The sequence below is a fragment of the Alternaria atra genome (genome assembly GCF_907166805.1).
Source record: "Alternaria atra isolate CS162 genome assembly, contig: 25, whole genome shotgun sequence".
NCBI lineage: Eukaryota > Fungi > Ascomycota > Dothideomycetes > Pleosporales > Pleosporaceae > Alternaria > Alternaria atra.
Genome location: NW_025091323.1, coordinates 5,168,437 through 5,184,642, shown reverse-complemented (window position 1 = coordinate 5,184,642; position 16,206 = coordinate 5,168,437). Strand labels below are relative to the sequence as shown.

At 51.3% G+C, this 16,206-nt stretch overlaps 7 protein-coding genes across 7 annotated transcripts; 4 read left to right on the top strand and 3 right to left on the bottom strand.

Moving 5' to 3' along the window:
* Positions 1 to 566: 566 nt before the first annotated feature.
* ALTATR162_LOCUS6786 (uncharacterized protein) lies at positions 567 to 1,546 on the top strand (the record flags this gene model as incomplete). Its single annotated transcript, XM_043314408.1, has 6 exons — positions 567 to 575; positions 635 to 675; positions 758 to 906; positions 962 to 1,113; positions 1,167 to 1,404; positions 1,458 to 1,546. The coding sequence occupies 6 exons, from the start codon at positions 567 to 569 to the stop codon at positions 1,544 to 1,546; spliced, it is 678 nt and encodes a 225-aa protein (XP_043170343.1).
* A 1,762-nt stretch (positions 1,547 to 3,308) lies between these two features.
* On the bottom strand, positions 3,309 to 4,262 carry ALTATR162_LOCUS6785 (uncharacterized protein; the record flags this gene model as incomplete). Its single annotated transcript, XM_043314407.1, has 1 exon — positions 3,309 to 4,262. One exon carries the CDS (start codon positions 4,260 to 4,262, stop codon positions 3,309 to 3,311), a length of 954 nt encoding a protein of 317 aa, XP_043170342.1.
* Positions 4,263 to 4,656: 394 nt separating this feature from the next.
* Positions 4,657 to 6,484, bottom strand: ALTATR162_LOCUS6784 (uncharacterized protein; the record flags this gene model as incomplete). The annotated part of the gene is made up of 3 exons (XM_043314406.1): positions 4,657 to 4,671; positions 4,727 to 6,241; positions 6,290 to 6,484. 3 exons carry the CDS (start codon positions 6,482 to 6,484, stop codon positions 4,657 to 4,659), a joined length of 1,725 nt encoding a protein of 574 aa, XP_043170341.1.
* A 460-nt stretch (positions 6,485 to 6,944) lies between these two features.
* On the top strand, positions 6,945 to 8,102 carry ALTATR162_LOCUS6783 (uncharacterized protein; the record flags this gene model as incomplete). Its single annotated transcript, XM_043314405.1, has 2 exons — positions 6,945 to 8,027; positions 8,082 to 8,102. 2 exons carry the CDS (start codon positions 6,945 to 6,947, stop codon positions 8,100 to 8,102), a joined length of 1,104 nt encoding a protein of 367 aa, XP_043170340.1.
* A 683-nt stretch (positions 8,103 to 8,785) lies between these two features.
* Positions 8,786 to 9,675, top strand: ALTATR162_LOCUS6782 (uncharacterized protein; the record flags this gene model as incomplete). The annotated part of the gene is made up of 2 exons (XM_043314404.1): positions 8,786 to 9,257; positions 9,314 to 9,675. The coding sequence occupies 2 exons, from the start codon at positions 8,786 to 8,788 to the stop codon at positions 9,673 to 9,675; spliced, it is 834 nt and encodes a 277-aa protein (XP_043170339.1).
* A 299-nt stretch (positions 9,676 to 9,974) lies between these two features.
* Positions 9,975 to 11,511, bottom strand: ALTATR162_LOCUS6781 (uncharacterized protein; the record flags this gene model as incomplete). The annotated part of the gene is made up of 3 exons (XM_043314403.1): positions 9,975 to 10,256; positions 10,307 to 11,228; positions 11,273 to 11,511. The coding sequence occupies 3 exons, from the start codon at positions 11,509 to 11,511 to the stop codon at positions 9,975 to 9,977; spliced, it is 1,443 nt and encodes a 480-aa protein (XP_043170338.1).
* A 613-nt stretch (positions 11,512 to 12,124) lies between these two features.
* On the top strand, positions 12,125 to 14,659 carry ALTATR162_LOCUS6780 (uncharacterized protein; the record flags this gene model as incomplete). Its single annotated transcript, XM_043314402.1, has 6 exons — positions 12,125 to 12,166; positions 12,219 to 12,245; positions 12,346 to 12,530; positions 12,580 to 12,922; positions 12,969 to 14,190; positions 14,256 to 14,659. The coding sequence occupies 6 exons, from the start codon at positions 12,125 to 12,127 to the stop codon at positions 14,657 to 14,659; spliced, it is 2,223 nt and encodes a 740-aa protein (XP_043170337.1).
* Between the last annotated feature and the right edge of the window lie 1,547 nt (positions 14,660 to 16,206).

Genomic DNA, 16,206 nt, shown 5'->3' with positions numbered 1-16,206 from the left:
AGAAGAGATTACCCACACCCTGCACATAACTAGATAGTAACTAAATGGCCCGACTACTGTAGTCAACGGCGTCCCCCCACGCATGATTTGATTGAATATGCGTTTCTGTAGTGATGCCATTCAGTTGTCGTAGAGTTAGCCTGGCCGTCTATTACCTGCACCCTCGCTGGTAATGCAGACGACTAGATTGACGCTGTATCACGTCTCTCACCTACTATGTGGCAGAAGCTAGTCCCCTGTCAGGCAGGCTTCCGTGCTCGTGCAGCTCTCAAAGAGCTTGATGGTTTGCGCCAAGACCAAAGCAATTAGTCTCCGTCTCCGCCGCCCCGCGACCATCTCTCTCAGTTAACTCGCCAAATCAGAGCTCGCGACCCAAGACCAGCCACCGCGCATCCCCAGACCTTTACCTTTACCACACGCGCACAGGCTTTGTCGCAAGAAGCAGACACACGAGACCGCGCCCAACTTGAAGTCATCCTCTATACCTCAAGCGTATATTATTCCAGTAGGCCAAAACAAAGTACATTCGCAGTACTCCGCAGTCCTCGCGGCGCAAATCAAACAAGATGCCTGACGTAAGTTGCACCCTAGAGATACGCCTAAGTTCATCGCGGAAATACTGATACTCGCGCAGGTCAAGCGATGGGTCAAGCTCATCACTCACCAGAAGCCCATGTACGTACACTTCGCGCGCAATCGCATGCGCCTGCCCAAATCACGCGTCTATATGCCGGCAGTCGCTAACACGCACCCACAGCGCGGAGCCTTCGCCCGTTGAGGGTTACCCCATGCGATCATGGAGCATAGAGATCTGGCTGCTGGATGACCAGGGCAATGAGGTCATGCCCAACGTCTTCGAGAAGGCTGTTTACAACCTGCATCCGTCATTCGAGAAGAACAAGCACGGTGAGTGCTCTGGATAATGCGTCATCTGTAGGAAGTCTTACTAACAAGCCAACAGTCATCAAGAAGCCGCCGTTCCGCATCGATGAAAAGGGCTGGGGTGAATTCGACATGACCATCGTCTTGACCGCTATTGGCAAGGGCGGCGACCACACGCTCGACCACGACCTAAACTTCCAGGCAGAGCGCTACGAGGCCAAGCACCAAGTTGTAAGTCTATACACTATCATCCAGCCAAAACATGCCTAATCCATCCATCGCAGACTTTCCGCAACCCCAAGCCTGAGCTCCTCTCCCTCCTCGCAGAGTCTGGACCCGCCGAGGCGAACGGCATGCGCAACAAGGACGCGGCTAAGAAGAAGAACCGAAGGGACAAGAATGTAGACATGGAGAAGCTTGCCGATGGACTGCAGAAGCTGGGCGAGGATGACCTGCTACACGTCGTCACCCTGGTACACGATAACAAGACAAGCGAGACGTACACTAAGAACGACGTTGAGAGTATGTTTTGGTTATTGTTACATTGCCACAGCAAACATGCTAACAGTTGACAGACGGAGAGTTCCATGTCGATCTCTACACCCTACCCGATTCCCTCGTCAAGATGCTCTGGGACTTTACGGCATCAAAGGTCGACTTATAGAATGCTTTGACTGTCTGACGTGTTCTGTCTTTCTGTTGATTCATTCCGACCTGAGCGACGACCATACCCGATATCACGTTCGCGTACCACAACCCTTCCCAGCACATCTGTGCTAGAGCAGTGTGACAGCATTATGCTGCCCCACCTCATAAGGAAGATTGTGTGTGTTTTATGCCCTGGAGTTTCTTAATTCTCCGTGCCCGGACAAACGTTGAACGATACATATATCCACCATGTTTTTTGCTTGCTTTTCGCCTGTGTGTTCATGAGCCTCGGAGTTTACAGGGCAAAAGCTGGATGGCTATGCATACGTAGCAATCATTTGAATTGATTGGCGCTGGCGAGGGTTTACAGGCTTACTATAGGTAGTGGATTATGCGTGGCGAGAGAAATGCGGGTACCTAATTCTTGATCTTGTTTCATTTCTTGTTCTGCTCTGACAACCATTTTGCCGTACATGGATTACTAAGTCCGTTTATGGGCTTTAAAGAGGATGTGCCTATGAACTACTGACTACTTTCTCCACATGCTGACAATATGAGGGCACCAGTCCCCACTATGTCCATACACTTCAATCCTGGACGTCTATTAGCTCTCTTACCCGAACGGAACAGCCGAGATGCTTGGAAGGTAAAGAGCAGTGATGAATTTACAGCCATATTCCCGTGGTTTCTCATTTTTGGGGGCAAAAATTGAGAGGTTATATGAAGAACGGAGGAAGCACCAAGGGAGTAAGGGGATGTTTTATAATTCACCGAGCGAGACTCTCCACTGGCCATATGTCGAAGTCCCGATTAACTTTGGAACCTTCCGATTTCCAATGTCTTGTCATGTAACAGCTCCAACCCCAGTTACACATGTAGTAAAAGACCATGCATTCTAGCGGCAACTGAATATACTTGTAGACTCGTTGCTAGACGGCTCAAAGAAGGCCAACGGATACTGCATGTCTTTTGGAGAGGGACCCTGATAGGATGAAGACTTAGGAGAACATTCCGGTTAGTAGTACGACAGGCTTTTCGAACCTCATGGCTTTGTAACGAGGTAAACTTGGAAAGACAGGTGTAGATGTCTCGCAAGAGCTAGAGGAACAAACATAGGCCGTAATTCTCAATATATATATATACATTGGATACGGCCGGGAGCGACAGAACTTGCCATGGCGTTATCGAATGCCGATTTATGACTGCTCAGCCATATGGTGTCCCAGTCTTCGTTTTGAGTGTTTCAATGTAGCGACATAAGTCGTACCATTGCCAGTTTCGACTTGAGAACAACGTGTAGCATGTAAGCATGCTTTTCGTGTTCGACCACCTAGAAGAGTGGCAAACATGTATATGTCAGGTGGCCTTTTCGACAACCAGCGGCTCATCATGTGGCACAAAGTCTTTTTCTTTCGGAGTGGAGGGGAAAAGCATAATAGATAGAAGGGAGAAGATCAGGTAGAGTAAAGCCAGTACTTATATGTCTTTGACACCAGCGAAACGAGCTGAGGGGATATGCGATAGAACGTGGGAGCTTCGTTACTGTAGCCGCGCAAGGACGGGTAAGTTCATCATGAATACATGCAGCATCTGCTTTGAACATCTCTACCGCCATGCTTTCCTGTTCTGCATGATTACGTATTCATCAGCCTGCGAAACCACGCCTGTATTCTTCTTCTACTGTACACATGGCTTCCTCACTTCCGCCGCCGTCTTCCACCCCTTCCAAGTTCACTCTCTTGCCACCCTGCCCTCCCAAGAAAGGACTCAAGACCGCTTTAGCCTGGACCATAGCTCCCACCCCCTTTTAGCCACGACTCCACCGTAAGAGCGAGTTCAGTCCTCTTGCGCTTCTTCTCTGTGATCTTCTGCCGCATACTTGACAGTCCAGACCCCTGATTAGACGCCGTTTTCCGTACTACCCAGCTTTGTGATGGGTGCCGGACGACATTGATGGTGTGGTGTCTTACCCGTCTTACCCGTAGACACTGGTCTCTTATGATACGCGGTTCACTAATGCCGGATTTACGACGTGAACGTTTACGCTGGCGGATAAGAGTGCCGACGAGGTTTACTTCCTTCTTCAGGTACTTGATGCCTAGTGTCCAGGCTCGGAGGTTCCTGCGTGCCCATGTCAATAGATCTGTGGGCGAAGTCCCAGGGCCAACGGGAAGAGCTGTAGTATCGCGGCCCCATCTTCTTATGAACCGCCAAGAACTATGTCGTTTGCGCTGTTGGATCGTGGCCATTATAGTTCTCGCTTCCTCCGTCAGATGTAGAACCTCTTGAACTGCATAGCCCAGTGTTTGATTCAAAGCTTGCGATGTTGCCAATTTAGACACAGGCATCTTGCGGATCCTGGGTCTATACTGCTGAATGTTGGCCATAATCGCTCTAGCTTCTTCTGTCAAACGGGAGACTTCGGAGACCGCAGATTGCACTTTCTTGTTGATCTCGCTGGATATAGACATTCCATAAGAAAGGAACTTGCGAACTGGTACTGCGGTAGTCGTAGGTGACACTGACTGAGTCTTGTTGTCTTTCTGGGTTGCACTTTCTTTACGTGATGGCGATTGAGCCTTCTTCTTCTCCCTCCTCTTCGCACTCCTCTCAAGCTTTTCTCTTTTTAGTTTACCTTTCCCTTCGGAGGGAATTCTCCTAACAGGCCTACGATGAATGTCGTGCAAAACGGAATCAAGCTCTTCCGCCAGATTCGCTACTTCGACCGTCATTGTCCTAAACCTCACAACCATAGAGCGACAATCCCATTGACGAATCGCTGACATGACCACTCTGTGTTGCATTCTCTGTTTGTCAAACAATTTCTCAAGTCTGCGCAGTATAGCTTTCGCTGTTCGAACTCGGAGCCGACCAGAGGTAGAGTGACCTTCTATCTTGAGTTTGCGAACCAGTTCTGATACTGTTAGCTTTGGAGGAGATCGTGGTGGCTCTTTGGTAGTAACAGTGTTGGAGAACTCGCGCACGGTGTGAGAAGCCTTGGGGATTGAAGCATATCGAAAGCCACACTTCTGCTGAAACGAAGACAGACTGGCTGCCTGCAAAGTTGGCCGGCTGTTAGTTGGACTTTGTGCACTGATGGACGACAGAGAATTCAGTGTATTTGGCTCATGGATTGACTACCTGAGTTATCAGAATACATCGAAGGGAGGAGCTAGTTCACATCAGGCTCACCTACGTCCTCTTTCTCCCGGCGAGGCTTAGCTAGACGTACAGACGCCGAGAGACGAGAGAAGGGAACGTCGATCGTAGTAGTATTGACAGTGCTAGCCTTGCTCTTATCCACCTGAGAGTGTTGCGTGAGTGTCATTGGCCCTTCAGTCAACGCACCAAAGCCATGGAAGCTATAGATGTTTGTCGATTCAGATGGACGGTGTTGCCAGGACTCTCCAGGAACTGAGTCAATAGTGCTAGGAACAGTGCCTAACTCCCAGCCCCAAGGCTCGCCTCCATCGGTTGCTGCAAGTGCTTTCACACCATTAACATTGTTGTATTCCTGAGCCATCTGTTCGAGGTCTGATTTAGGCGAGATGAAAAACTGTATCGAGTCTCCGTCTCGCACCACTGGCGTAAGGGTCGATTCAAAATCTTCCGGATCATTGACCATGCCGAGGAAATCGTTGTCCTTTGATGATTCCGCAACTTGATTGGTCGGAACGGGATCCAACGACAACAGACCAGCTTTCTTTCCCCATCCGCCTCCACCACTCAAGACACGGTGGAGACGTGCTCCTTCAGAAATTGCTTTCGACACGAGCGTATTCCATAGAGGAGGATCACTGCGCCATAGACGTTCCCATGTATCTTCGTGTTTAGAGGCCGTACCTTCGTTGTCTGTTGGCAAGCCGGAGAGGAGCTCATCTGTTCTAGCGGCAATGACAGCTTTCAATTCTCCTGGAATCACCAGTGCCCAAGCCACTGTTGCTTGCGCGGGTTGTCTCCGCGATCTGAAAAATCGAGGAACGACATTTTCAAGTTCCGAGGAGGCCTGCATAGCTTTACCCTCAGGCCCGATAACGCCGCGGATAATGTTGCCCATGCACCCTTGGACTATGCGAGGCATTGTCAGCGGGATTAGCGGCACGTCAAGAACGGGGCGAAGTTGTGAAGGGTCTTGTCGCTCAATTAAACGAATTCCATGATGAGAAATATTCGTCTTGGATACAGGAGTCAACTCACGATCCACGCCCAGAGTCTTCCAGGTCGAAAGGATCATGGTGGATGGCGTTCCCGTCTGGAAGACAGTATTTGAGAGAGGCAGACGTAATGTGTCACGACAGACGGTGTCCTTGAATTCATGTTCCGCGTATATGAAATCGATAGCACCCTTGTCTGATGGCGAAAGGGCTTGGGACGACACAGAATCGTCAGGCAGAAGAAACGCATAGGCAATTCCCTCAAGCCCAGTTTCAGCGACAGATGGCTTGGTGGAGCGTGGCGATAGCTCCGGATATTGGGGCACGCGATGAACTCTGCGGATGGGAAGCTTGTCTACAACAGCACACAGTGCATGTATGTAGAGACCTTCATGGTGGCTCGCCTTCCCGTATGCGTGCAAGAGAGCTTTGCGGAGGAAGGCATCATCGTCCCGTAGGTATTGCGCATAAGACGGCGTGACGAAAAAGACACAGAAGGTCCTTTGTCGGACTACTTCTGGTTCCGGGGGATGAATATGCTTGACAAGTTCGTGTGGCTATGGATATTGTTAGGATGCATCAGCAAATCGAACTGATGCTCTTACGCGAGTCTCAACGGATCTTGGTACGATTATGCCGCAGTGAAGAGACCGTACTAATTGAGATGCAGAGCGGGAAGTTCTGAGTTGATCGGCGGACCCTCTCCATCTATCAGATGTGCTGGATAAACAGCGCAGAGTGCGAGTGGCGGCAGCGGCACGCCTCAGGACTGGCCATTGTCGTGTGACCAGTAGAGGCATTTGTCGAGGCTCAATTGACCATAGTGAAGGGTGGAGGTGGTGTTGAAGATGTGCAGATGGTCATGACGCACTATCGGAAGCTAGCAGATGGCACTACCAAAGATGCCTGCAGGCCCTGGAGATGAGATGAGTACGTAAGCAGAGAGCCGCATCTCGCGACAACGGCCGTGGTAGCATAGCAAGCACACCTGTCACCTGCCAGCCCAAGCATTGAGCCTGTCAACCAGCCGTGTCTATACTCCCTAGGAGCCAAAAGGACGCCCGAGACCCGCCTTCGCGTCCGTATACGCCGCTGACACTTTTTGGTGCGCCGGCTAGGCCACGTCTCGCACACCTCCTTGCGCCGAACCACACCCACAACCTCACCACCACCTGCCTTTGCTTCTTCTGATGCGCCATTCATAGGCCCTTCCTATTCTGGCAGCCACGGTTCGCCTTCCTTCCTAGTCGTCCACCCACAATGTCACGCTCGTTTCGACGCTCGAATCCCATTACCATAATCCTTGCCGGCATCCTCTGCATTGGCTTCTTCGTTTTCTTCTTCTCTGGTAGCGATGTACCATCAATTGCCAGAAAGGCAGGGGGTGAGGTAGCCTCGAACCCGCTCTCCCCACCATCGCTACCGTTCCGCAAGTCGAAAGCGAACGCTCCACAGGCCGCGCCGCCCGTGGTACATTACTACATGAACAACGTGACCAACACGCGCACGCCAATTGAAAATGAAGAGACGGTCCTTATCCTCACACCACTGGCAAAGTTCTACCAAGAGTACTGGGACAACCTCCTTAAGCTCAGCTACCCACACAATCTCATTTCACTGGGCTTCATAATACCAAAAACAAAGGAAGGCAATGCCGCATACGCTGCGTTGCAGGCACAAGTCACCAAGACACAAACAGGATCCAAGAAGAACCGCTTCGCCGCAATTACCATCCTCCGTCAGGACACCGAGTCACCACTTCAGTCGCAGAGCGAGGCCGAGCGTCACAAGATGGAGAACCAGAAGGCACGACGGGCGGCTATGGCCAAGGCGCGCAATTCGCTTTTGTTCACAACCCTGGGTCCCACAACCTCGTGGGTTCTGTGGATGGATGCGGACATTGTCGAGACCCCACCCACCCTCATCCAAGACCTGGCCGACTACGACGTGCCCATCATTGTCCCCAACTGCTTCCAGCGATACTACAACGAAGAGAAGAAGGCTATGGATATTCGGGAATACGATTTCAACAACTGGATCGACAGCCCTACAGCGAAGGACCTTGCTTCTAAGATGGGCAAGGACGATATTCTGTTGGAAGGTTATGCCGAGATGGCTACCTACCGTAGCCTCATGGCTAAGATGCACGATACATCTGCGGATCCCAAGGCGAAGATCAAGCTCGACGGTGTAGGTGGTGCCACTCTACTCGTCAAGGCAGAAGTACACCGAGATGGCGCCATGTTCCCGCCGTTCGCCTTCTACCACCTCATCGAGACGGAGGGTTTCGCCAAGATGGCGAACCGATTGAACTGGGAAAGTTTTGGACTGCCAAACTACCTTGTAAGTTGTTTTCTATCATGCTTGCTAAGTACTACTTGTTAATTTTAACTTCAGGTGTACCACTACAATGAGTAAGAAGATCGGAGGTGATGTACAATTTATTTCCAGGCTGCTTCCTTGGGCGGTCTTTGGGCGGCGTTTGTGGGGGGCACCCTACGGCCACACTGTTATCATGGGCATTGCATGTACGAAATAGTCATGTATCGGAGGTATAGAAGGCTTGCTGGCAAGGGATATACCAGCAACATCTTTGAATTGCAATATGAAAGTTTGTACTACGATACTTTGCGTTTTTTTTCCCTCAATGCAAGGATACCGCAGCATGATGCAAAGTGTCCAAACCATTCCCAAATGTTAGCTTCAATTATGTGGGTTGCGGAATACGCTTCGTTTCTATAGGCCAGTCGCAGATGCGGGTCTTGCGTGACTTCCAAGCACAATCACGCTACGCCCATCTCAAGCTCTGACATGCCTAACCTAGGGTATCTACAAGCATCCAGGGGGTAATTGCATAATTACACCGGCATGCGAAGTGTACGCCGACGACTTTGATCACCCCCACGGGGAACGGCTCATCGCGTGCCAGAGCCCCGATACTCGCCCGAATCCACCTCGGTGCAGGATGACGCTTCCTACGACGTTTACTTGACCCTCCGCAACAATTCCAAGTCTCAGCTCATGCGGATTTACTGGAATAATAGAGGTATCACGGAGCGATCAGTATCTGCGTATTGTGAATTAGAGAAAAGGAAGGAAGAATGGCAGACGTAAGCGGAGCCCGTAAACGCAACTCCGACCGCGACGCCATATCACCGCGAACGCTCAGCGTCGACGAGAACTCGCCCATAGTCACAAGTTCGCAATCTCGCAACCAGGACTACAACTCTATATCCCCTGATATCCGTGCGCGCGAACACTCAACCACTACTACCACCAACACTAAAGCCGCGAATCCATCTCAAGATCCAAATGGCGTGTCTTCCATACCTCAGGGACCCGCAGCCACGGATTCTGGTGCACAGCAAGAAGGTACAGCGGGTACCTTACAACCAGCTACCGACCAGAGACGACTAAACGGCGACACAACCACCGAGCGCACAAGAAGCGCAGAAAGGGAAGCCGCGGCGGTAGAGCGACGGGAGAAAGGATGGTGGAGCGGGTTCTGGGAAAAGTACGGGAGTGTGGAACTAGACAACAAGGGGAGTGTTGCAAGAGACCATTTGGCTTTGGGTACGTGACGAACCGCACCACAAACCGGAAGATGCCAATACTAATGGGATGTACAGAGCGGACGTTCCTAGCCTGGCTCCGCACATCTCTGTCCTTTGCTTCAATCGGCATAGCAATAACTCAACTCTTCCGTCTAAACACCTCTCTCTCAAACTCTCCAGACGCATCAAACACAGCCTCTCCTCAGGCAAAACTACGGCATTTGGGGAAACCGCTCGGCGCAACCTTCATCGGTATCTCCATCTTGATGCTCCTGATAGGTTTCCATCGGTATTTTGAAGCACAGCATTATGTTATACGGGGCAAGTTCCCTGCATCTAGAGGGAGTATTATCATAGTTAGCGCGATAGCGGGCGCGCTGATAGCTAGTTCGCTTATCATCATAGTGGTTACGGCGCCGGGGGCGTTTGAGACGTGAAGAAGAAGATGACGATGATGATGATGATGATGATGATGATGGTGATGATGATGATGAAGAAGAGAAAGACTTGGTTTACTTTGTTGCTAAGCTTGGGTATCTTTGATTCATTTCCATCGTACGTGATTCTTTTATCTTTTCATCGAGGCCAACGGTTCTGCGTTATCCTCTGCCCTCTGCTCGCTATCTTTCAGAAGCCTGATTTCCCTAGACAGATCATCCACAAATGAACTTCTAGACGCATTCGAAAGATTAGTGCTCTTGCGAAGTTATCCTGAACTCCCAGATCGCAACTCTTCCTATCCGGTCAACTCCTTCGTCATCTCCGCTGTGGTCTTGCCCGCTCGTGACGACTTGATAATCTTCTGGATCATATCTTCGACAGCGTCCCAGTCCGACGTGTCGATGGGGTGTAGGTCGGTCTTAAAATAGTTTGCGATGAAATTCAGTTGTTGCCAGCTATCCTTGTCGTGAACGAAGGTGAGAGCGACACCGACACGTCCGAAGCGACCGGTACGACCAATGCGGTGAAGGTATGTCTCTGGGTCTGCGTCTTGTCCGTTTGCCATGGTTGGCACGTCCTGGTAGAACGATTAGTATGTTATAGATGTCTTTCTGGAATGTAACTTACGTAGTTGATGACCATGGTGACAGACTGCACGTCGATACCACGAGCAAGGACGTTGGTGGTGATGAGTACCTTGGCCTCTCCGGAGCGGAACTGGTCGATAATGCGATCACGCTCAGGACCTTCGAGTGCACCACTCAGTTGTGCAACCTTGTGGCCTTCGGCAACCATGCGCTTCTCGAGCTCCTCAGCCGTCCTTCGGGTCCTGACGAAAATGATTGAAGATGCTTGTGTCATCAGACCATAGAACTTGAGCAATGTCGCGTACTTGTCGTTGTCCTTGTCGATATCAATGTACAGCTGCTTGATACCCTCGATGGTCAGCTCTTCATGAGCTAGAGTAAGCGTATTCGCGTTGGGTGCGAAGCGTTTGGCGTATGCGATAACGTTTGGCGGGAAGGTAGCGGAGAAGAGGACTGTCTGAATGTCCTTGTTCAGGAGTGATTTGACACGAGTGCATTGCTCGCCCATACCCTGCTGGTCCAGCATGTTGTCGGCCTCGTCTAAGACCAAAATTTTGATACCCTTTGGGTTGATAAGACGCCGTCTTAGCATATCCTGAACAGTTCCTGGGGTGCCGACAAGAATCTGGGCGTTGAACTGTTGTCCCCTTCGTGACGGGTCGGGGATGGCAGCCATAGTCGTAAGACCTTCCATGAATTGACCCATATGTGTGATGACACCAAGAATCTGACGGGCGAGTTCTCGGCTAGGCGCGAGTGCCAACGCTTGCGGCTCGGGGTTGGATAGGTCGACACGAGATAGGATGTTGAGCGAGAAGGCAGCAGTCTTGCCAGTTCCTGACTGCGACTGCGCGATCATGTTGGTGGGCGGTTCCATCAGAAGTAGGGGCAAGGCCTTCTCCTGGACTTTGGAAGGTTTACTGAAGTTCATGTTGCGAATGCCCTTGAGGAGTTCATCGGAGCTGTTGTTGTTAGCTTGCCCAGCTTACGAGCGGATATATCTTACAGTTTAAGCTCCTCGAAAGACTTGACGGAGTATAGCGGGTTGTTGGGGTCTGCCTGCAGGTCGGCCAGCTTGACCTCGACCTTAAATTCGGGTTCAGCCAAGGCAGAGCCATTTCCTGGTGGACCGCTGCCATCGGTCTGAGCCTGTTCGAGCGAGCCCTCTTGGGTTTGCTGGGGTTCTTGCGCAGGAGTCTCCTCGACGGGCTCTTGCTTGGCGGGTGTCTCCTCACTGGTCGACATGGTAGGCGATTGCGGGTCGCGTTGCGGGCGGTGAAGTTGGGGAAGGTGCGACCTTGGAGATAGTCGCGATGGTCTGCTGAGTAGAGCGGCTTGCTACGAATACAGACTTGAGGCTCGCTCGGAACGGAATGGTGTCGTGTGTGGTGAGGTAATGGCTGTGATGTTGCAGGTACCAAGAACGCGTTGGAAATTGTGAGAGCTCCAGATGTCGACTTTGGCGGGGCTGAGACGCTAGCCAGGTTTAGCGTGCGAGCCGCATGAACAGGCCCCGAGCATGTGTGCAGGCGCGACCGAGTGAAAGCGCTCCATGACCCTGTTCCTGCATGCCATTGTAGTCTTCTGGTACCACTATTCACCACACCACATAATAGAAGAGGAGCAAAAGAATACCAAGATTCAGCGTCACCGGCCCAAGATCCCGGCCTTCCCTCCTCGGCACGCACCGCCTCGCTGCCATTCCTCTTGCCCCACTAATTGGGCAGCCGGTAACCAAGACCACCTGGTATACTCCGCGTAACCCTTCCTGCCCTCGCCTCAGAAGTCCTTCACCCTCTATGTCTGGGGTTCTAGTCCCCTCTCTCCAAGCGCTCGACCCATACATATTACAGGAATCATGGAGGTCGACATTGCGCCCCAGTTCGGCGCTGAACTGAAGGTATGCGGAGTTGGAGCGGCACCACCGAGCATGCGCTGACGGATAATTACAGGATGGCTTCAAGACAGTCAACGCTTGGGTACGTCATACACATGTGTCATGGTTTTCCAGAAGACCTCGATACAAGCGCTGTTGGCTACGTGTATTGCGCTTCATGTTACTGATGCACGCGATTACAGGTCTCCGGAGGTATCTCCTGGCTAGACGACATCCAAGCATTCTACCGGGAACGAAGCGCCATAGAGAAGGAATACTCGGCGAAACTCAGTGCGCTTGCGAAAAAGTACTATGAAAAGAAGGCGAAGAAGCAGAGCAGCCTCAGTGTTGGTGACACTCCTACCGTTACTCCAGGCTCGCTCGAGAGGTACGGCTGCCATCGCATAAGGTTGAGCGTTACTGACACGTCCATGTAGCGCTTCTATGACCACATGGGGTGTTCAATTAAGCACCCTCGAGTCCCGCGCCGCCGAACACGAACAATTCGCTGGCGCCCTCATTACCCAGCTCGCTGACCCCCTGAAGGTCCTCGGTACACGGACCGAAGAGTTGCGCAAACTGCACGGCGACTATGCTGCTAAGCTGGAGAAGGAGCGCGACAACCAGTATGGCGAGTTGCGCAAGCAAAAGGGCAAATACGACAGCGTCTGTCAGGAAGTCGAGAGCCGGCGCAAGAAGGTTGATGGCGCATTTGACCACGGCAAAGGCAAGGCGCGAAATGCCTTTGAACAGCAGCAAATCGAGATGCGTAACGTCAAGGTATGCAGCATGCCGACTCCCACTTCTCATATGCTGACTATCGTAGAATACCTATCTCATCAGCATCAACGTAACCAACAAGCAAAAGGAGATGTACTACCACGAGTATGTGCCTGAGCTGCTCGACAGCCTCCAAGATCTTTCGGAAACACGAGTCAACAAGCTGAATTCGATATGGTCACTTGCCGCGCAGATTGAGACCCAGACACTCACACGAAGTACCGAGTACCTGAAGCACCTTTCCGGCGAGATTCCACGCAACAACCCTCTGCTCGACTCCATGATGTTCGTACGGCACAACGCTGGTTCATTCCAGGAGCCTGGCGACTTCCAATTCGAGCCCAGCCCGGTTTGGCTAGACGACAGTAGTATCGCCGTCGACGAGTCTGCAACGATTTTCCTGCGCAATGTCCTCACCAAATCAAAGAATTCGTTAGGGGAGTACAAACGAGAACTTGAGAAGAAGCGTAAGGAAGTTGAGAATGCCAAAACGGTACGACAGAATATTAGGGACGGAAAAGACAAAAGGGACGAAGTGGATATTGTTCGCGCTGTTTTTGCTATACAAGAACAGATGCATGAGGTGGAACGCCAGAAAGTGAGCGCGGAGGTGGAAGTCTCGACGATCACTTCAGTCGTCGGCGACCTGAGCATTGGCGCAAGGAATCACAACTTCAAGTCGCAGACGTTCAAAATACCTACGAACTGTGATCTGTGTGGAGATCGAATATGGGGTTTATCAGCAAAAGGATACGACTGTCAAGACTGTGGTTATACGTGCCACAGCAAGTGCGAGATGAAGGTCCCCGCCGACTGTCCTGGTGAACAGTCCAAGGTGGAGAAGAAAAAGTTAAAGGAAGAGCGACAGAAGGCTGCACACACAGTGACAGCGACGAATGGCACAGCGACGAGCTCCAACGCAGATATGCCCCGACTTGGGAGAAGCGACACCGTAAATTCCATGAACACTCTCAGCTCTGGCTACTCAGCGACTGCGCACCGGTCAATATCCGGAGGTATGTCGCCCACTGTCGAAGAGACTCCTCCCCCACCAGAGAAGAAGGCGCCCGCACCGGTACCGGGTGCCAGGAAGAACCGGCTGGTTGCACCACCACCTACGCAATATGTCAAAAACGACGAAGACCTTCCTCCACCCCCACCCAAGTCTGCAGAAGCGAAGGGTAGAATGCTGTACGCTTATCAAGAGAATGGCGAGGGCGAATTGACTGTCGCGGACGGCACAGATGTTACTATTGTAGAACCTGATGGTATGTAATCAGATGTCTTCCACATCTTAGGAGTCATTGATTGATTCGCTAACACATTGCCATAGATGGTTCCGGATGGATGAAAGTCCGTGCTGGCGTTAAAGAAGGTCTTGTTCCAGCAGCGTATGTTGAAATGACGGTGGCAACACCACCTATTACAGCCTCTACATTTTCATCAACAAGGCCGGACTCGACGTACTCTGCGTCGTCAGCATCAACCACCAACTTCAATGCGGCTGCCGCTCCCGGTAAGAAGAAGGGACCCGCCGTTGCGCCAAAGCGTGGCGCGAAGAAGCTGAAGTACGTTGAAGCCCTGTATGACTACACAGCGCAGAGCGACGCAGAACATTCCATGTCAGAAGGAGATCGCTTTGTTCTGATCAACATGGAGGCTGGCGATGGCTGGGCAGACGTTGAGAAAGATGGCATAGTACGCAGTGTACCCGCCAACTATGTTCAGCAAGTCTAGGTTACTTGTCTAGCAGCAGTTCAAGAAATGAGTTCCTTTTGATTACATAGTCTGTTGTACCTACAGCGTGGGGGCGCTGCAGAGCGACCGCCTGCATATCGCTAGAGGACCTGTATATACCTGAAGCAATCATTCTTACCAAAGCCATTGCTGTACGTCCGTGAAGTATATGTAGAGAACATTGTCGCAGTCACGAAACATGGCTGGTCATGTTGTGGCACATCATCAGCCCTGTGTGTTAGGGCAAACATGTGGGGTTCCAATGATTAGCGCGCAACCTTTCCATCCGTCACATCACCTCCTCTACCATTCTCTCATCAACACCATAGCGTATCGATGCATCAACGTCACGTCGTGCTGCAGGTCTCATGATCGTATTGTACCTGATCCGGATTGCTGCGCCTGCACCTGTAACACCTGACAACAGGGCTGCATAGAGCACGAGCTCCGGGTAACCTGCGCGCTACCACGTCGTTTGCAAGATGGTTGTTATATGGTCCTATGAACCGGAAGTACTAGAATCAGCAATAGTAACCAAATTTTGCGAGGTTTGAAAGAGAAGGAAGTCTCTGTTACGAACGCCGCTGCGCAGATACAGTGGTTTATCAGCTTGATCACACACAGACGCCCAACATCTCGAGGTCAATCATCGTTTGACCAGGTTGCGACTAATCGTGAGCATACGCATATTCTGTGTACCTCAAGCTATAATACGACGGTAACATCGGAGCAACGGTACTACATGTTAAGATATTAGGGCGAGCCGTTGAACACTCACATCGGGGCAAGCACTGCGGTCAAGAGCTTGCTTAGGCTGACCTTAGTGTACTGGAAAAGCCATTTGGAAACATCTTGGCTTTCACGCACTCCCCCATGTTCTTTCCGCGACGAATCCGTTCGTGAAATACCGGCGCGTATGGCTGTTTGTAATCTAGCCGAAGATCGACGTTGCACGACATGTTGACAGGAGGAATCGATCCGCGCAGGAACCAAGGCCATGTGCATACCAGAGCATTATCAGGAACCTAGTGTCCCGCAGGCGATCAACGCCATGCTGCTATGGATGAAACGTCCTTCGTGTCTGGTTTCAACCTCGTTCACTTTTGGACCTGTAGTAGGTGGGCGTAGAAGGTGCACTGTGGTCTCTTTTGTACACGTACCTACGTGGTACAGGCTGATAGTCTGCTTGGAAGGTACCTACCTAGGTAGGTATCTTTGCCACGCAATTGCTTTCAACCAGAATGGCCATATCACTGCGCCTCCTTCGAAATTGGTAATTTCTCTCGTTGGTTGTTACTTTTCCCCTTCATGTCGTTGGTTCGATTGTCGTCTTTTACAATCACTCGCTTTCACACTGACACTCCTCGAAGACATCCCTGTGCCGTGTATGCGCTCTTTTGTCATACGCAACGCCCTTTCCTCTTCGAGCAATCCATCCTCGCCTATTGGCTCAGAAGGTCCAGAACATAGTAGGTGCACACTCCCATTCATTGCTCCTTCCTGCGCAAACAGAGGAGCTACGCTAGCGAGACCCTGTCTTGGCGTCA